Genomic DNA, 21,564 nt, shown 5'->3' on the forward strand with positions numbered 1-21,564 from the left:
CTTAAGTTGCAAACCACCTCTGTCACAGTGTAAAAATAAATGTGTAGAATGTTCACAGGTGAGTGACTGAGTAGGTATAACATCTAAATATAAGATAGTACAATATTTTTTTTTAAATGAACAGATTAACATGTTTATATACAGTTTAAAACATTGAACAGTAGTACAGTATCAGTATCCTCAGATATTGCCTTCCTGAAATAATATGAACTCCAGAACCAAAAGTTCAGAAATGGCTCAAAGCACCTGCTGCATATTGAATAGATTGCTGTTGATTAGAACATCTTTTAAAGGGGAGATTAGAAAAGAAATCTTAATTTAAACGTCTGGCCTTCTCTGATACAGAAATGAAAGGAATAATCCCCACAAAATATAAAACAATTGCTTTGCATCCCTTCCAGTCTATCTATGTTAATCAAGTCCTCCTAGTGACTTGAAAAAAATGGCTTTTCGTTTTACTTTGTTGTTCATCAGGCCTTGCACCCTCTTTTCTGTTTACGGTATAAATCAAAACAAACTTTATTTAAAAGAACATATAGTTGTCCTTCACAGATGTGTTCGGGTTCTGGCTGCTCTGTCTTCCTTTTTTCTTTTACTGCAGAGAGAGGAAGTGAGGTTATAATACTGTTCCGCCCACTCCCCAGGCTCACATTGTGATTGGCTACTCCATGCCATTCCGCAGCATCTGATTGGCCGCGATGAGCATGACGCTGATAATGAAGGCCATGGCGAAGGCACAGATCAGACTCTTCCTCACGCACGTCTGTCTGTTCTTCTTCTTAGGATGGACTGAGCGAAAGAGGAGAAGAGGACAGAAGAGGAGAGGACAGAAGAGAAAAAAAGAGAAGAAATAAGTATAAGAAAAGTCGCTTACTACATCGGAGGATAATGTGCCTCCCCTCGCCTAACATCACAATCTAATCAAATAAAGTTTTTTGGGGCCCTAAGCAAGATTTGGTTGTACACCTCGTGGACAAAACATGTTAGTGGCCTGTCTCATGGCTGCGGACAGAGAACTGTGCAGCTTTAATTAAAGTTAATGTCCTGCAATTCTACATCTTTTTCCATGGGGCTTAGATAAAATGTTGCAGTTTAAAGCAATTATTCTGCAATGATATATATTTTACCATGGCATGGAAAGAAAATATTGCAGTTTTAAAGCGAATTTCTTGCAATTCTACACATTCTGCCATGACTTATGCCATGTTCATATGATATCTGAGTGAGAGTGACTAACAAAATCAATTGGGGCCCCCTGGAGGTCAGGGCCCCTGGGCACTTGCCTTGCGTGCCAGGTCAATAATCCAGCCATGACTGCTACAAGGTTTAGAAAGCTGGCTAGACTAACTTACCCAGCAATCTATAAAATATTAGCTGACATTGGCTAATTGAGTGACTGTCTTAACAAAAGGGAAACTGCTAATGCACTACCATATTTCAAAATTGCACGTTGTGTATTGTACTATCCTAATTAACAGTACGTCGAGACTGATTTTTGCTTATGTCTAGAAATGGTACTTGACGAGACGATGTTGACGAGCAAATCAACTGCCTTTGCCCTTTGTTCTATTGCCGAACATGCAGTCACGAGAGAACAAACTGGATGAGCGCCGTTCGAAACAGTCGTTTCAACGGGAACTGAAAACTAGAATATTCTGTTTCTCAGAGTCGTGGCTGAAAGAGGACATGGATAATATACATCTCGCTGGTTATTCAATCCGGATGGCAGACTCGGGTAAGACGAAGGGAGGAGGTTGTGTCTGTTTGTTAACAACAGCTGGTGCACGATCTCTAATGTTAAGGAAGTCTCAAGTTTTTGCTCCCTTGAGTTAGAATAGCTCATAATAAGCTGCAGACCATGCCATTTACCAGGAGAGTTTTAGTCTATATTTTTTGTAGCTGTCTATTTACCACCACAATCCGATGCTTTTAGAAAGACAGCACTCAACGAGCTGTATAGGGCCATAAGCAAACAAGAAAATGTACATCCAGAGGTGGTGTTTCTCGTGGCTGGTGATTTTAATGCAGGGAAATGGAAATCCGTTTTACCACAATTTTAACACCTGTGCAAATAGAGGCAACAAAACTCTAGATCACCTTTACTCCCCACATAGAAACAAGGCCCTCCCTCACCCTCCCTTTGGCAAATCAGACCATAATTATATCCTCCTGATTAGAAGCAAAAACTTAAACAGGAAGTACCAGTGACACACTCAATACAGTAATGGTCCGATGAAGTGGATGCTAAGCTACAGGACAGACAGATGCTAAGCTACAGGATATGTTCTCAACGTCAACAGTGAAGAGGCGACTCCGGGAGCAATACAACTGGCTATCTTTATACTAGTTGAGTATCTGGAGTATCTGTATTTGTGGGTTCGATTACATGCTAAAAATTGCCAGAAACAAAGAACTTACTCCTGAAACCCACTGTTCCTAGGCCGTCATTGAAAATAAGAATTTGTTCTTAACTGACTTGACTAGTTAAATAAAGGTAAAATATTTATGATGTCCATCTGGTTTGATATCTATTTGCCATATATTTCAAACTGTGCTCTTTCAAAAAAGTTCTTAACCTATATATGTTTTACAGTACTTATCTTGTTATTTAGTCCCAACCTTCAGCTCCATTCAACCCCTCCCATCTATCTCTTTATTTTTGTTTTTTATTTTACCTTTATTTAACCAGGTAGAAAAAAAAGAAGTCTATATACAGTGAGTGCAAATTAGGTAAGATAAGGGAGTTTACTAAGGCAATAAATAGGCCATGGTGGCAAAGTAATTAGAATATAGCAATTAAACACTGGAATGGTAGATGTGCAGAAGATGAATGTGCAAGTAGAGATACTGGGGTGCAAAGGAGCAAGATAAATAAATAAATACAGTATAGGGATGAGGTAGTTGGATGGGCTGTTTACAGATGGGCTATGTACAGGTGCAGTGATCTGTGAGCTGCTCTGACAGCTGGTGCTTAAAGTTAGTGAGGGAGATATAAGTCTCCAGTTTGAGTGATTTTTGCAGTTCGTTCCAGTCATTGGCAGCAGAGAATTGGAAGGAAAGGCGGCCAAAGGAGGAATTGGCTTTGGGGGTGACCAGTGAGATATACCTGCTGGAGCACGTGCTACGAGTGGGTGCTGCTATGGTGACCAGTGAGCTGAGATAAGGCGGGGATTTACCTAGCAGAGACTTGTAGATGACCTGGAGTCAGTGGGTTTGGTGACGAGTATGAAGCGAGGGCCAGCCAACTGCGTACAGGTCGCAGTGGTGGGTAGTATATGGGGCTTTGGTGACAAAACGGATTGTACTGTGATAGACTGCATCTAATTTGTTGAGTAAAGTGTTGGAGGCAATTTTATATATGACATCGCCGAAGTCGAGGATCGGTAGGATGGTCAGTTTTACGAGGGTATGTTTGGCAGCATGAGTGAAGGATGCTTTGTTGTGAAATAGGAAGCCGATTCTAGATTTAATTTTGGATTGGAGATGCTTAATGTGAGTCTGGAAAGAGAGTTTGCAGTCTAACTAGACACCCAGTTATTTGTAGTTATCCACATATTCTAAGTCAGAGCCACTGAAGCCAGGATATGCATATAATTGGTACCATTGGAAAGAAAACACTTTGACGTTTGTGGAAATGTTAAAATAATGTAGGAGACTATAACACAATAGATATTGTTGGGGAAAATCCAAAGAAAAAACTACCGGAATTAGCTTTTTTTTGAGAGCCCATGCTCTTACAATGGAAAGTACAGGGAAATAATGAAATATATCTCCCAGCATGCAATTCCTATGGCTTCCTCAGGGTGTCAACACTCTGTGTTCAAGGTTTCAGACTTGTTTCTTCCAAAACTAATGAGAAAGAACAGTTTTAGTACAAGAACAAAGTCTTGGAAATTCGTTTTTGGGCGCACGATGAAGACAAGACGCACCTGCTAATATCGGTTTCCTATTGAACATACTTCTTTCCGTATGAAATATTATAGTTTGATTACATTTTAGGCTATCCAAGGAGTCAATAGAAATGTATTTTGACTTGTTTTAAAGTTTAGCGGTAGATTTTTGGATTCCTTTCTCTGCATGTTATTACTCAAAAAGATGACGCCAACTAAACTGACTTTTTGGGATATAAAGAAGGATTTTATCTAACAAAGCGACACTACATGTTATATCTGGGACCCATTGGATGACAAATCAGAGGATAATTTTCAAAAAGTAAGTGAATATTTAATCGCTATTTGTGAATTTATGAAACTTGTGCCGGTGGAAAAATATTTTGATGTTGGGCGACGTCCTCAAACAATCGCATGACATGATTTCGCTGTAGTGGCTACTGTATATCGGACAGTGCAGTTAGATTAACAAGAATTTAAGCTTTCAACTGATAAAAGATACTTGTATCTACCTAAATGTTTAATATCCATAATTGTTATGATTATTTATTTGAATTGCGCGCCCTCCAGTTTCACCGGAAGTTGTCCCGCTAGCGGGACGCCTAGCACTAAGAAGTTTGTAAGAAGAATGCACTAACTGTAAGTCGCTCTGGATAAGAGCATCTGCTAAATGACAACATTTTTCAATGTAAATGTATTCAGGACATACAGTGCATTCGGAAACTATTCAGACACCTTCCCCTTTTTCACATGTTACGTTACAGCCTTATTCTGAAACTGATTAAATTATTTTACACAATACCCCAATATTGACAAAGCGAAAACAGGTATTTTGATTTTTTAGCTAATTTAAAAACAGAAATGCCTTATTTACATAAGTATTCAGACCCTTTACTTTGAGACTCAAAACTGAGCTTAGGTGCATCTTGTTTCCATTGATCATCCTTGAGATGTTTCTACAACTGTGGTAAATTAAATTGATTGGACATGATTTGGAAAGGCACACTCCTGTTTATTTTTGGTCCCACAGTTGACAGTGCATGTCAAAGCAAAAAACAAGCAATGGGGTTAAAGGAATTGTCCGTAAAGTGCAGACACAGGATTGTGTCGAGGCAAGGATCTGGGGAAGGGTACCAAAAAGATTATGCAGTATTGAAGGTCCCTAAGAAGGTCCCCTCCCTCATTCTTAAATGGAAGAAGGGCCTTGGACAGGGAGGTGACCAAGAACTCAATGGTCACTCTGACAGAGCTCCAGAGTTCCTCTGTGGAGATGGGAGAACCTTCCAGAAGGACAACCATCTGCAGCACTCCACCAATAAGGCCTTTATGGTAGAGTGGCCAGACAGCAGCCACTCCTCATTAAAAGGCACATGACAGCCTGCTTGGAGTTTGCCAAAAGGCACATGAAGGACTCTCAGACCATGAGAAACAATATTATCTGTTTTGATGAAACCAAGATTGAACTCTTTGGCCTGAATGCCAAGTGTCACGGTGAAGCATGGTGGTGGCAGCATCATGCTGTGGGGATGTTTTTCAGCGGCAGTAACTGGGAGACTAGTCAGGATCGAGAAAAAGATTAACAGAGCAAAGTACAGAGAGATCCTTGATGAAAACCTGCTCCAGAGTGCTCAGGACCTCAGACCGGTGCAAAGGTTCACATTCCAACAGGACAAGGACCCTAAGCACACAGCCTAGACAACACAGGAGTGGCTTGGGGAGAAGTCTCTGAATGTCCTTGAGAGGTCCGGCAGAGCCCGGACTTGAACCCGATAGAACTTCTCTGGAGAGACCTTAAAATATCTGTGAACCTGACACTCCCCATCCAACCTGACAAAGCTTGAGAGGATCTGCAGAGAATAATGGGAGAAACTCCCCAAATACAGGTGTGCCAAGCTTGTAGCGTCATACCCAAGAAGACTCAAGGCTGTAATCCTAAATATAGTGTTTGAATGCTTATGCAAATGTTATATTTCAGTTGCTGTTTTGCAAAAATGTGCAAAAAAAGAACATGTGTTTGCTTTTTCATCATGACATCATATTGTGTGTAGATGGATGAGATGTATTATTATTTTTAAATCCATTTTAGAATGAGGCTGTAACGTAACAAAATGTGGAAAAAGTCAAGGGGTCTGAATGCACTGTAAGAGTGAAATAGCAAAAAAATGTATTATTCTGAATTATCTAAAGGATGTATTCAAGGTCCAATAAATTGTTCCCTTTGTAAAGCATGGCGAACAATGCAGGCTCCGATGTTAAGTGGATTTTCAGAGAAGGGACAGGCCATAGTAACAAACAAGAATCTGATTGGCAGAGAAGTCCTGTTTTTATTCACCAGGACAGGCTAAGATCAAGTTCAACTACAAGGGAGCAGGTTTGCTTCAGAGCATTCAGGCTCTTTCAAGCTCTCTTTCTGGAGCCAGAAAGTCTGAGTTTGCACAAGTTCTGGTTTGACAGATCTCGCTAAGTCACTAATCCAGCTTTCTGGGATACCCCTCTGGATGGACATCTAAAATATCACCTGGCCCAAAAATAATATAAAAAGCTTGAAGAAATTGAAGAGGCAATAAACCAAAACTCATTTTGGGAACTATGGGGGAAACATAATGCCTCACATAACAAGAAAAACACTCCCATGCAAAATGGCAACACCTGGAAAAACTACTTAGAAAAAGTGTATGAAAATCCAGAATACCAGAAATTAACTGAGACAAATTAGTTTATAAATTACAAAATTTAGAAACAACAATTACAGACCAACAAAATCCATTGGATATACCAATCACTATAACTGAGCTGAAACAGATAATCAAAGCCCTGAAGTGCGGTAAAGCCTGTGGGCCAGACAGTATCTGCAATGACATGCTAAATAAAAGCAGCCCTAAGCTGCAGGAAGCCATATGCTCCAACCTAGTGCTGAATGTAGGATACTTTCCAGAAATATGAAATAAAGGCATAATAACACCCATATTCAAAAGTAGAGACAAATTCGATCATAATAATTAACAGGGAGATGTGAGTGACCAGCAATCTAGGGATTGTTTTCTATAGCATAATTAATAGGAGGATACAGACCTTCCTTAAAACAAAAACAGTGTTGTAAGTTTTTTAAATTTATTTTTTATTTAACCAGGCAAGTCAGTTAAGAACAAATTCTTATTTTCAATGACGGCCTAGGAACAGTGGGTTAACTGCCTGTTCAGGGGCAGAACGACAGATTTTCACCTTGTCAGCTCGGGGGTTTGAACTTGCAACCTTCCGGTTACTAGTCCAACACTCTAACCACTAGGCTACCCTGCCGCCCCTTGTCAAATTGTCTTCCTACCAAAACAAAGAACCTCTGATCACATCTACACTCTCCACACCCTTATATTTGCCTGCTTTATTGACTTCGAAAAGCCTTTCGATTCCATCTGGCGTAAAGGACTCTTTCTCAAACTCATCCAAAGTGGAATTGGAGGAAGAACCTACAACGTTATTAAATCAATGTGCAATGAAAATAAATGTGTTACAATTGGTAATAAAAAAAAACACAACCCATGGATGCACAATTTCTCACAGCTTGCCACAAGTTAAGGGAGGAAACATAAAATGTACTATTTATTATGTATTATGTATTATAACAATAGTAGCTATATAAACAATATAAATTCCACCAATCATTTATTGTTTCAGGAATTATATTCTGAACGTTAACATATATATATATATATAACATTTTTGTGTAAGATATGTATTTGTTTTATTTGATATATATTTTTTTGTATTATAGCTACTGTTTTGTTGTTGTCACTTTTTTTTCCCAGAATTGTGTGTATCACTTTGCTTTGGCAACATTGACCTTGTTATTCATGCCATTAAAGCATATTGAATTTGAGAGAGAGAAGAGGAAATAAGGAGTTAATGAGAGAATGGAGGACAGACAGTTTGAGCAAGGGAAAGGATAGAGAGAGAGATGAAGAGATTGCAGTAAGTGAGAGCAAGAGAGCAGATGGGGAGGGTCTGAGAGGAGATTTTAAAGGGAAGCGCAATAGAGGAGATAAGAGGATGTGAGAAACATGGAAAGAGTCAAGAGGATAAGGGAGGGAGAGAAGAAACAACTAGAATTGGAAGCTTAACCAGAGGTTACCATCTTCCTAACCATCCTGCGCTCTCCCTCAACCCGACCTCCCCTCCTGCTCTCTCCCTGAACCCATCTCCTCCTGCTGTCTCACTCAATCCTTCCTATCCTGCCTCCTGCCTGCCCCCTCCCTCCCTAGCATTTGAATGACCAAAGCATCACCCATAATATTTAGAATAATTTAAGAAATTGTACCTTTTATCATCTCTAACTATCAGGGAGCCTGAAAGAACAGGCTGGGTGTGCTGGGAGCTTATATTCACGAGCTCACCTTGACTGACAGCTCTTTGAAACGCCCTTGTGGTCGTTGCCAAGTAACAATGGGCATCATGTCATTGATGACAAGGTAAACAATGGACCACGTCCTTCCGAGCCTAAATAGTATGCCTCAACCCATATTCACTGCAAAATGCTCTCATGGTCAACAAAGGTGACGGTTGGATATCTGACAGAAAGCAGCAATACACAATTGCATTTCTATGGTTTTGTAACTAATCACAGAATACAGTTCACTGATACACTTCGTCACAAGAATTAGTAAAGCCTCTTAGTCACCTTAGAAGCATAGACACAAGGGAATGTACATTCAAACAGCATACAATAAGTGTACTGGACAATTTATTGGTGCCTCTGCATTAGTATTATAAATGACTATGTTCAGAATTGTATCTATTGATCAGAAATGTATTGGTAATCTACAATGGGCCAGCAAAGCCGAAATAATAATCATGAGAAAAGGTGAGAAATCATTTAACATAAGTCTAATAGGCACCCGGCCACACAACTTGGGGCGGGGGACTCATTGATTCGCACAATTAATAACTCATCTCATGTCCGTAAGCTTGAAAAAAAACTATACAAAGAACCAAAAGTGAATTACTTAGGCTTAGGAAATGAAACCAACTACAGAGATATATGGGGCGCGGGAGAGAAGAAGAGAGCGACAAAGAGGTCATGAGCAGATAAGCTCCTGCATTTTTCAGCATGTTCTTAAAAAATTCAAGTAAGCAGCCGTGTACTCACTGTGTGGCCGCTGGACATGGTCTATGAGTTGTTGAAAGCTCGCTGTTGCCCCGTAGAGCCCGAAAGGAAGAACCCGGTAGTGGTATAGCCCCCCTGGGGTGGAGAAGGCCATCTTCTCCCAGGTGGCCGCTGCCAGCGGCACCTGCCAGTACCACTTCGTCAGATCCAAGGTGCTGACATATCTCGCCATCCCCAAGCAGTCGATCAGTTCATCCACCCGGGGAATGGGGTAGGCGTCGGACTTACTGACCTCGTTCAGGCCCCGAAAGTCATTGCAGAAGCGGACGGTTTTGTCAGGTTTCGGCACCAGCACTATAGGGCAAGACCACTCACTGTGGGACTCCTCCAGTACCCCCATCTCTAGCATTGTCATCACCTCCCGCTGGACCGCCACCCTCCGGGCTTCTGGTATCCGGTATGGCCATTTACACACTTTCTCCCGGACGTGTGGATATGATGTTCCACGAGATCCGTGTGCCCCGGCACCTCTGAGAACACGGCCGTATTCTGCTGGTCCAACTCTGAGCTCTTGTCATTGGGTCGGGCTGTGGTCTTCCCCCATTGCAACTTCGACAGGGGGCGGGCTCTGCTGTTGCCGGGTCCACGTTGCGCACAGCGCCTCTCGTGTGTGCCATTTCTTCAGCAAGTTCACATGGACCTTGTAATTGACATCGCTTCCCCTATCTACGATGTCGTAGGGCCCATGCCACAGGAATTTACTCTCCGTTGTAGGCACCAACACCAAGACCTTCTCACCTGGGTGGAACTATCGTGATTGGGTCCCCCGGTTGTAGACACGCTCCTGGGCGTGTTGCGCCTGAGCCATGTACTCTCTCACCACTGGCAAAATCGCCGTCATCCTCTCCCTCATGTTCTACTACGCTGTGATGGGGGAGGGAGGCTGCTACTCCCAGACCTCCTTGGCTGGATCCAGCAGTTTGCGGGGTCGACGGCCATACAGGAGCTCAAAGGGGGAGAACCCAGTGGGTGCTTGGGGTTCCTCGCGCACTGAGAACATCAGGTGGGCTAGCAGCTGGTCCCAGTTCCTCGCGTCTCTCTCGATGTCCTTCTTCAGCATCTGCTTTAGGGTCTTATTGAAGCGTTCAACTAGCCCGTCCGTTTGTGGATGGTACACACTAGTCCTCACCTGTTTGATTTGTAGTAGATTGCAGACATCTTTCATCACATGAGACATGAATGCGGTGCCCTGGTCCATCAGGATTTCCCGTGGGATACCCACCCGGCTGAATAAATGGAAGAGCTCCCGTGCGATACCTTTCACTGTCGCCATGCGTAACGGGATTGCGTCAGGATACCTGGTGGCGTAATCCATGATTACCAGGATGTATTGGTGTCCCCTCGCAGTCTTCACCAATGGCCCCACCAGATCCATCACCACCTGCTCAAATGGCACACCTATAACTGGCAAGGGAACCAAAGGGTTTCTAAAAAGTACCCTGCTGTGATCTGGCACTCCGGGCAACTACGGCAGTAGTCCACCACGGCACGCTTGACTACGGGCTAGTGGAATCGGTTACCGATCCGCTCCCTGGTTTTCTTCATCCCCAGGTGTGCCCCAAGCAGGTGGGTGTGGGCAAGCTGCAAGACAGTCCTAACATACTGGCTGGGTATGAGTAACAAGTCCTTCGTCTCCCCATTGTGCTTTACTACCTGATACAATAAATTATTCTTGATGGCGAAGTGGGGGTAGCACCACTCACTTACCCCAAGTAACAGCACGCCATCCACCGCAATCACCTGGCTCCTCGCGTTCTGGAGATTGGGGTCTTCTAACTGGGCCATCCGGAAACTGACCCGTGAGGATTCGCATGTTGGGAGGTCCATCTGGTGCCTCCACCTCCATAAAGGGGAGCCTGGTGGCCCGCTTTCCGGAGAGGGGTCTTCTCCCTCCGACTCGGTCCCAGTGGACACCTCTCGCGGCGGGGGGTGGGTTGCACAGGCCACCGTCCTTTTCCTCTCCTTCCTACCTCGCATGCGTGCCTCCCCAGGTCCCTCCTCCACAGTGCCTGGAAGAGAGGGCAATCTCGACCGAGGAGAATGGACACGGGAAGGTTAAGAACAGCCCCCACTCGCATCTGGGGTGGTTATCCTCACCGGCACAGTTGGGTACCTCTTTGTGTCCCCGTGTACACAGGACACTGTCACCTCCTTGTCCCCCGGTTCATCTTTCCCTTCTTGTGTGAGCCACTGTGGGTGGGTCAGGGTCACCATGCTGCCGGAGTCCAGCAGAGCGCTGGTGCATATGCCATCGATTCATACAGGAACCATCTGAGGTGCCGTCTCGGTGTGCGCCCAACAGGAGGTGACATAATTCACCATCTGGGTTATCCCAGAGCTGGGGGATGTGGATGGCATGGTCTCCTCCCGGCCGGGACAGCTCCACGCGATTTGTCCTGGCTCACCGTACTCAGAGCAGCGCCTCTGATCTAGGGCCAGCAGTTGCCGATGTCATCGTTTTGGGTCACCCTCCCGCTTCACGGCCTTGGCTGGACCCCCTTCAGCCCCTCGCCTCTCTCTGTGCAGTTCTTCTAATCACCGGGTCCACTCTCTCCGCCCGGGCCCCTCTCAGCAGGTCCTGGGTGTTCTGGTGAGTTTGCACAGCGGTCAGCAATTCCTCCAGGCTCTGGGGGTTCTGCATGCTCACCGTCTTCTTCATCTCGTATGGCAGGGCCTGAAGGTAGCGATCCAGGACGACCTTGTCAATCATCGGGAGGGACGGTACATCAGTCAGTAGCCAGCCCCTGGTCAGGCGCACCAGGTCACTCATCTGATAGGGTGGAGTCAAAGGCCCAGTTGTGGACCAGTTGTACATGGCGTGTGAGGCTGAACCCATAAAGGCTCCGGATTTCATGTTTGAGTCCCTCATAATTCACGGCCTGGTCGGCATTCAAGTCAAAGTAGGCCTTCCCGGAGAGGTAGGGTGCCAACAGGCTAGCCAACTTGGGCTTGGGCCATCCTTCCCTCTACGCCGTCCTATTGAAGGTGCACAAATATGTCTCCACATCACCCCCCCCCCCCCCCCCCCGGACCTACACATAGAGGACCTATATTCAGGCCACAACACTACCAGCCACATCCACACCCCCACCCCAACCAATCAACACCCCCCCAGGTGAACAACGCCCACACTCTATTTAGGCCCCATCAGATCAGACCTATGCCACACCTGCCCACCCCACATCCGCACAAAAAGAGCCTCAACATGGAAATCACACATACGTCCAGGCGTGAGCGGGCAAACAGGCCCAAACCCCACTCTTACACTAGCCCAAGCTAATGGAATGTACCAGATGCTCAGCAGGCTCTGCTCACACTTACTGGCCTGAGACCAAACCACACGACCAACAACATTGGACACTTTATGAAACACAAAGCCTTCACTATCTCATCCTGGAATATCCAAGGCCTGAGGTCATCTGCCTTTGGCCTAAAGAGCAGGAACCTGGACTTCATCAAAGAAATCAGACATTGTCATCCTACAAGAAACATGGTATAGAGGAGACGGACCCTCTAGGTTACAGAGAACTGGTAGTCTCATCCACCAAACTACCAGGTGTGAAACAGGGAAGGGACAGGGGGTATGCTAATTTGATATAGAACTAGAACTATAGAACTCACTCAAAACAGGAACATTTTACATTTGGCTAGAAATTCAAAAGGTAAATGATTTTAACACAGAAAAAAGTCCTCCTGTGTGCTACCTATATCCCCCCACTATAATCCCCATACTTTAATGAAGACAGGTTCTCCATCCTGGAGGGGTAAATCAATCATTTCAGGCCCAGGGACATGTACTAGTCTGTGGCGACCTAAATGCTAGAACCGGACAAGACCTTGACACCCTCAGCACACAGGGGGACAAACATTCCCTCCCCCATATGCCCCCCTAGGCACAACTATGACAACATAACCAACAAAAACAGGTCACACCTCCTGCAGCTCTGTCGCACACTGGATATGTAGTCAATGGTAGGCTTCGAGGGGACTCCTATGGTAGGAACACCTATAGCTCATCTCTTGGCAGTAGTACTGTATACTACTTTATCACTGATCTCTACCCAGAGTCTCTCAGAGCGTTCACAGTCAGCCCACTGACACCCTGTCACGATCTTCGATAGAAACGGACCAAGGCGCAGAGTGAGTTGAGTTCCACATACTTTATTACACAGTGAAACGACAAAAAACAATAAACACCACGAACGTGAAAGCCGTATTGCTCAAAACACTAACACAAACAATATCCCACAAAACAGGTGGGAACAAAGGACAACTTAGAGACAACGATAATCAGCTGCCTCTAATTGGGAACCATACTAAAACACCAACATAGAAATATAATGACTAGAACACCCCAGAGTCACGCCCTGACCTAAAACACCATAGAGAACCCCGAGGGCTCTCCATGGTCCGGGCGTGACACACCCCTATCAGATCACAGCAAAATCAGTTTACTTGAACAGAGCAATAGTTAATCATGAGGCATCAAAGCCAAAGGAACTGAGTAGTCTTAAGAAATGCTACAGATGGAAGGAATGTAGTGTGGAAACCTACTAAAAAACAATTAGGCAACAACAAATTCAATCCCCTTTAGACATCCTTCTGGACAAAACGTTCCACTGTAATAGTGAACTTGTAAACTTGGTGGTAGAAAATCTAAACAATATACAGTTGAAGTCGGAAGTTTACATACACTTAGGTTGGAGTCATTAAAACTCGTTTTTCAACCACTCCACAAATTTCTTGTTAATTAACAAACTATAGTTTTGGCAAGTCGGTTAGGACATCTACTTTGTGCTTGACACAAGTCATTTTCCAACAATTGTTTACAGACAGATTATTTCACTTATATTTCACTGTATCACAATTCCAGTGGGTCAGAAGTTTACATACACTAAGTTGACTGTGCCTTTAAACAGCTTGGAAAATGTCATGACTTTAGAAGCTTCTGATAGGATAATTGACATAATTTGAGTCAATTGGAGGTGTACCTGTGGATGTATTTCAAGGCCTACCTTCAAACTCAGTGCCTCTATGCTTGACATCATGGGAAAATCAAAAGAAATCAGCCAAGACCTCAGAAATGTTTTTGTAGACCTCCACAAGTCTGGTTCATCCTTGGGAGCAATTTCCAAATGCCCGAAGGTACCACGTTCATCTGTACAAACAATTGTTCGCAAGTATAAACACCATGGGACCACGTAGCCATCATACCACTCAGGAAGGAGACGAGTTGTGTCTCCTAGAGATGAACGTACTTTGGTGCGAGAAGTGCAAATCAATCCCAGAACAACAGCAAAGGTCCTTGTGAAGCTGCTGGAGGAAACAGGTACAAAAGTATCTATATCCATAGTAAAACGAGTCCTATATCTACATAACCTGAAAGGCTGCTCAGCAAGGAAGAAGCCACTGCTCCAAAACTGCCATAAATAAAAGCCAGACTACGTTTTGCTACTGCACATGGGCACGAAGATCGTACTTTTTGGAGAAATGTCCTCTGCTCTAATGAAACAAAAATATAACTGTTTGGCCATAATGACCATTGTTATGTTTGAAGGAAAAAGGGGGAGGCTTACAAGCCGAAGAACACCAACCCAACCGTGAAGCACGGGGGTGGCAGCATCATGTTGTCGGGGTGCTTTGCCTCAGGAGGGACTGGTGCACTTCACAAAATAGATGGCATCATGTGGAAGGAAAATTATGTGGAAATATTGAAGCAACATCTCAGACAGTGGTGATCCTAACTGACCTAAGACAGGGAATTTGATGGTATCCTCAATGAAATGATAAAATATACTGTCACGAGTCCGACGGAGGATGGCTTCCCTTCCCCGGTTGGGTGGCGCTCGGCGGTCGTCGTCACCGGCCTATTAGCTGCCACTGATTGTCTTTCCTTTCCTCCTTGTATGTTTATTGGTAGCACCTGTTTGTGATGATTAGTTGGGCTTCTTTAGACAGCCGGCCCGCCTGTTTGTTGTGCGGGATTATTCATTGTAACCTTCGGCTCTGTAGTAGAGGAACGTGTTAGTTCCTGGTCGTGCATTTTTCAGTAGTCATTTTTCATTCCCTGTGTTTTGGGGCCGTTATTATTGTGAGCACCCTGTGGTGCGTTGGTGCAATTAAAGAGCACAGCATTGCACTCTCTGTCTCCTGCGTTTGACTCCACACCCACGACACCCGGAGCATTACATATACAAACAACACATTCCAATTGGCTATACTTAAACTCTTTAACATCATCCTTAGCTCTGGTATCTTCCTCAATATTTGGGACCAAGGACTGATCACCCCAATCCACAAAAGTGGAGACAAATTTGACCCCAATACTACTGTGGGATATGCGTCAACAGCAAACATGGGAAAATCCTCTGCATTATCATTAACAGCAGACTCGTACATTTCCTCAGTAAAAACAATCTACTGAGCAAATGTCAAATTGGCTTTTTACCAAATAATTGTACGGCAGACCACATATTCACCCTGTACATCCTAATTGACAAACAAACAAACCAAAACAAAGGCAAAGTCTTCTCATGTTTTGTTGATTTAAAAAAAGCCTTCGACTCAATTTGGCAGGAGGGTCTGCTATACAAATTAATTGCAAGTGTTGTTGAGGGAAAAACATAAGACATTATAAAATCCATGTACACAAATAACAAGTCTGCGGTTAAATGTGTGCAAAATTCACAAATTTCTTTCCACAGGGCCGTGGGGTGAGACAGGGATGCAGCTTAAGCCCCACCCTCTTCAACATATATATCAACAAATTGGTGAGGGCACTAGAACAGTCTGCAACACCCGGCCTCACCCTACTAGAATCTGAAGTCAAATGTCTACTCTTTGCTGAAGATCTGGTGCTTCTGCCACCAACCAAGGAGGGCCTACAGCAGCACCTAGATCTTCTGCAGATTCTGCCAGACCTGGGCCCTGACAGTAAATCTCAGTAAGACCGAAATAATGGTGTTCCAAAAAAGGTCCAGTCGCCAGGGCCACAAATACAAGTTCCATCTAGACACCGCCCTAGAGCACACAAAAAATTATACATACCTTGGCCTAAACATCAGCGCCACAGGTAATTACCACAAATCTGTGAACGATCTGAGAGACAAGGCAAGAAAGGCCTTCTATGCCATCAAAAGGAACATAAAATTAAACATACCAATTAGGATCTGGCTTAAAATACTTTAATCAGTTATAGAACCCATTGCCCTTTTATGGTTGTGAGGTCTGGGTCCGCTCACCAACCAAGAATTCACAATATGGGACAAACACCAAATTGAGACTCTGCATGCAGAATTCTGCAAAAATATCCTCCATATACAACGTAAAACACCAAATAATGCATGCAGAGCAGAATTAGGCCGATACCCGCTAATTATCAAAATCCAGAAAAGAGCTGTTAAATTCTACAACCACCTAAAAGGAAGCGATTCCCAAACCTTCCATAAAAAAGTAATCACCTACAGAGAGATGAACCTGGAGAAGAGTCTCCTAAGCAATCCTCCCCTCCCTCGGTCTGTCTTCACAGGCTTCACAGCATATCCCCCCTACTCTGTCTTTGGGGAAGCTGATTTTGTATCATATGGTGGTTGCCTGGGAAGCTGTGCAGAGAGTAGATGTTGAATCTTCTAAAATGTCTATCATTACTGCTTGATGGTAGTGGAAAGACAAAAGGAGATGGAAAGTGAAATAACAATAATACCAGCCTCAATTACACAAGCTACATCAACTGTAAGACAACAACCCACACACTGTAATGGCAAGCAGATGAGTACTTCTCATCTGGTTAAAACAAGCCGGATATGTTCAGGAAATCCATAATTTATTAAACCATCTTTCTGGAATACCCCTCCGGTCTGTAGAGTTTCTGTGTTTTTGATTTGACAGTTACCTCAGGCTTTTCCTGGCGGTGTTACATTCCCTGTTAACACATTTGTGACCCACCATCTCTTTTCACTCTTATGTTCCAAAATCTATTTTATTTTTATTTTTTACATTGAATAAAAGTACAGACTCAGAGCTTCAAAATGGCATATCATACACTGCAGTTGCAGGAAACATGGGGAAGTAATACTTTTAGGAGAAAGGGGATTCAAACATTTTGCAGCGATTTTCACACTTGCTCAACATTAATACTTTGGGTTCTGAGAATATGAAGGAAAAAGGAAACCGCACACTGCTCTTGGTAGTATCACTGATATTTAATAGGCTTACGTTTCGGCCTCACGTCCAGCCACTAAAGAAAATCAGCCAGGCTCTTTTACGCCCTCTATTAAATGGTAGCTATAAATGCAGAGGATGCGCACAGTGCAACAATATGATGAAGTGTGAATATTTCTTCCACCCACACACAGGAAAACGGTTCCAAATAAATGACACCATTACGTGTTCTACCACCCGTGTTATTTATATTATTACATTTCCATGTGGGCTCTGCTATGTCGGTAAAACCTCCCGCTCTCTCAAACAGAGAATTAGTGGACATAAAAGTTCAATCAGGAGAAATGACAGGGATTATCCAGTCACAGTACATTTTAATGACCTAAAGCATGACATTTCTACCTTTAGATTTTGTGGCATAGAGAAAGTTAAGATATCAGACAGGGGAGGTGATATTAATAATACTCTGAGCAAAAGAGAATGTTTTGGGATTTTCACCCACCAGACATTATTTCCTAAAGGACTTAATGATGAAATGCCTATGTATGTTATGTTGTGAATTTGAACATGAATTATGTGCCTATTTAAGATTACTCTGATGTTTTTCGTACCATGTACCCAATGATTAATGAAAACTTGCTGTGTCCCAATTGTGGTTTTATGTACGTGTTTAAAACGTCTTATTTATACACTTTTGTAGTGTTTGTGAGATGCATGTTGTTATATTTGGTAGCACTTATTTGTTTTTCCTTTGCCTCCAACCCCTTTCCATGCGTGGAATGGATGTGGGTGGGGCTAGGTCTACATAAGGGTGCTAATTTAAAAAAATTCACAAAAGCTCTGACGAAGGCGGTGAGACCGATACGTAAGCTTATTAAATATCAGTGATACTACCAAGAGCAGTGTGCGGCTTCCTTTTTCCTTCATCTTGTTCAACTGTTGCCATGCACCTACAAAGAGATTGCTCAGATGTGCGAGTGCCTTTTGAATGTTGGGTTCTGAGAATATGAAAATATACTTAGTCATGTCACTGATGGAGTGATAAGGTTGAGGGTCTACACCAGAAGTGAAGGGTTATAGGAGGAAGCCATATAGTGTGTGTAACTAAGCTTGGAATGTGTTGAGTGCAGGGAAGCGATTACATGTGGCAGGCATTGATAATTGGAGACAGGTGGAGATCTTGGAAACTAACAATATCACTGAGGAAGATAGTGTAATGTATAGAAGAATTCAACTTGGTTAAGCTTCTCTAGTGTCCGTGAGTTATTTACTCTAAATTAGAACCTAACACTTGGGAAACATATATTTATAAAAGGAATACTTTTACCAAATGACCTAAATGAATTCTCTGAACATTATCTCACCAAGTTCCCCCATTAGGCAAATCATTAACAGTATTAAATGGCCTATTGTTGTATAATAAAGATACCCTTTAACATTGAACAGCTACGATGCTGCTCTTTGTTTCCACCCATTTAGCATCGTTCAAACCCTCTAAAGCCTTAGACCCAAACATCTCAAAGTATTCATATTGAAATGTGAATGTGGCCATGTGCTGAAGCATTGAAGTCTTTCTTAAAAATATTATTAATATTTCAACATTAAAATACTTTATTAACTTCAAGTGCTAAAGGTATTAGCCTACAATTAGGAAAAATACTATCTAGACATAGGCCTATTTCATAAGATCCTTTCAGTGATATGATATGAACAAAGGAATCTAGCCTGAGAGCATATTTCTGTCCTGCCCTTTGGAGCAGGGCATGTAATATCCATGGCCTTCTCACTGCAAAAGTCCTGATCTTCTCAAAAATATATGTTTGCCGTGTTGTGTCCAGTCCCGGGGATGCTTTCACATCTCTGGAAGGAAGTCAACATTGCACAGCAGCTGACCTGGTTCCATCTGAGTGGAAGCTCCTTGGTCACAACAACACCAGGCTCCAGACAATTCAAACTGTAAAGGAGGAAAGCAGACACAAATAGACAAGACATTAAACTTTTGCATACCAGCAATAACATTTATTGACCCCCAAGTTCAAGAAATAAGTACAAAGACAAAATACCTGAAGCATTGCTTGTTCCCCCTCGATCATCTCCTTGTACTGGTGACAGAGAGCAGGTTTATGCTGAAAGACAAGTTCCAGAAAAATATGTTAAAACATGAATGAATTAGTATCCTTTTCATGGGTTGCATGTTTTGTCACAATATTGTTTTGAATGTTTGTTTCGAACTGATCTCCGACTGAGCATTCTACTCAATGCATCGTCAATGAGCACTGTTGAAGATTTAATCAAAAGTGCATTACAGTGGCTTGGAAATACAATGACATTCAAAAGGAGGTAAATCATTAGTAAGAACCTTTTGTCATCATTTTGATGGGAGGCCACCAGATTTTAGCTAGCTAATGTTAGCATTGCTAGCTATTTTTGACGCATAGGAAGATGGCAATGTTGTCAAAGTCAATTTGACGATAATGCTGGCAAAGTTTTTTCCTACTAAATGTTTGACTACTTTAGCAATGTCATCGTATCTCCAGGCACTATAGTGTAATTTAGACGAAACAGTAGTTAGCCTCCGTCCAGAATGACATCACCATTTTAGGGCACCACTATGGTGCCGCCGACATAAGGGGGCTTGAGAACATTCACAACAATGGCATGACTTGACCGAGTGACAGAGGTGCAAGCTATGAATAGGTTGTTATTGCCTGTTGACTGCTACAGCTGTACTAAAATACATTCAACCTGTTTCCAGCCCAACAATGTTAATGCAAAAACTACAAGATTGAAGATAACTAGCTAGATTTAGAAAACATTTAGCATCATAATTACCAGCTGGCTACATGTAAATGGTATTCATCTAGCTATCCAGCTAGATGAACATGCAACAAAAAAAAAACTCAAAATCTATAATCCAATATCTAGCTATTTGGCTAGCTATCACTTCATTGTCCCAATCACATTTTTTAAAAATGATTTAACTAGGCAAGTCAGTTAAGAACAAATTCTTATTTACAATTGAAGGCCTACACCAGCCAAACCCAGACAACGTTGTGCCAGTTTTGCGCCACCCTATGGGACTCGTCTGGATTCGAACCAGCGTGTCTGTAGTGACGCCTCAAGCACTGAGATGCAGTGCCTGAGACCGCAGCGCCACTTGGGAGCTCCATGTAACATGGAGTTTGATTAGCTTGCTAATCGATACAGTAGCTATTTCCATGGCATGGATTAGCACATCAGCAATCAACATTAAGCGCAGTATGCAACTGTCTAGCCAGCTAGCTAGCTACAGTGCATTCAGAAAGTATTCAGACCCTTTGACTTTTTCCACATTTGTTATGTTACAGGCTTATTCTAAAATTGATCAAATCGTTTTTTTCCCTCATCAATCTACACACAATACCACATAATGACGAATCAAAAACAGGTTTTTAGAAATAGTTGAAAATACGTAAATATCACATTTACATAAGTATTCAGAGACTTTACGTAGTACTTTGTTGAAGCACCTTTGGCAGCAATTAGAGCCTTGGGTCTTCTTGGGTATGACACCACAAGCTTGGCACACCTGTATTTAGGGAGTTTCTCCCAATCTTCTCTGCAGGTCCTCTCAAGCTCTGTCAGGTGGTATGGGGAGCGTCGCTGCCATGAAGGACATTCAGAGAGTTCCCCCAAACCACTCCTGTGTTGTCTTGGCTGTGTGCTTAGGGTCGTTGTCCAGTTGGAAGTTTAACCTTCGCCCCAGTCTGAGGTCCTGAGCGCTCTGGAGCAAGTTTTCATCAAGGTCCTCTCTGTACTTTGCTCTGTTCATCTTTCCTTCGACCTTGACTAGTCTCCCAGTCCCTGCTGCTGAAAAACATCACCCACAGCATGATGCTGATACCAAAATGCTTCACCATAGGGATGGTGCCATGTGTCCTCCAGACGTTACATTTGGCATTCAGGCTAAAGAGTTCAATCTTGGTTTCATCAGACCAGAGGATCTTGTTTCTCTTGATCTGAGAGTCCTTTAGGTGCTTTCTGGCAAACTCCAAGCGGGCTGTCATGTGCCTTTTACTGAGTAGTGGCCTCCGTCTTGCCACTCTACCATAAAGACCTAATAGGTGGAGTGCTGCTGATGGTTGTCCTGCTCCCATCTCCACAGAGGAACTCTGGAGCTCTGTCAGAGTGACCATCGGGTTCTTGGTCACCACCCTGACCAAGGCCCTTCTCCCCCGATTGTTCAGTTCGGCTGGGCGGCCAGCTCTAGGAAGAGTCTTGGTGGTTCTAAACTTCTTCCATTTAAGAATGATGGATGCCACTGTGTTCTTGGGGACCTTCAATGCTGCAGAAATGTTTTTGTACCCTTCTCCAGAT

The 21,564-nt window shown here is 43.2% G+C and overlaps 1 protein-coding gene across 1 annotated transcript in view; it reads right to left on the reverse strand.

The window, feature by feature from the left end:
* Positions 1 to 661: 661 nt before the first annotated feature.
* Positions 662 to 21,564, reverse strand: part of LOC135573572 (calcium-binding protein 8-like) — a 64,761-nt gene continuing 43,858 nt past the window's right edge. The window contains exon 6 of the mRNA XM_065022837.1: positions 662 to 789. Coding sequence (XP_064878909.1) covers positions 662 to 789 — 128 coding nt within the window. The remainder of the gene's footprint in view (positions 790 to 21,564) is intronic.

The sequence above is a fragment of the Oncorhynchus nerka genome, linkage group LG10, assembly GCF_034236695.1.
Source record: "Oncorhynchus nerka isolate Pitt River linkage group LG10, Oner_Uvic_2.0, whole genome shotgun sequence".
Lineage (NCBI taxonomy): Eukaryota > Metazoa > Chordata > Actinopteri > Salmoniformes > Salmonidae > Oncorhynchus > Oncorhynchus nerka.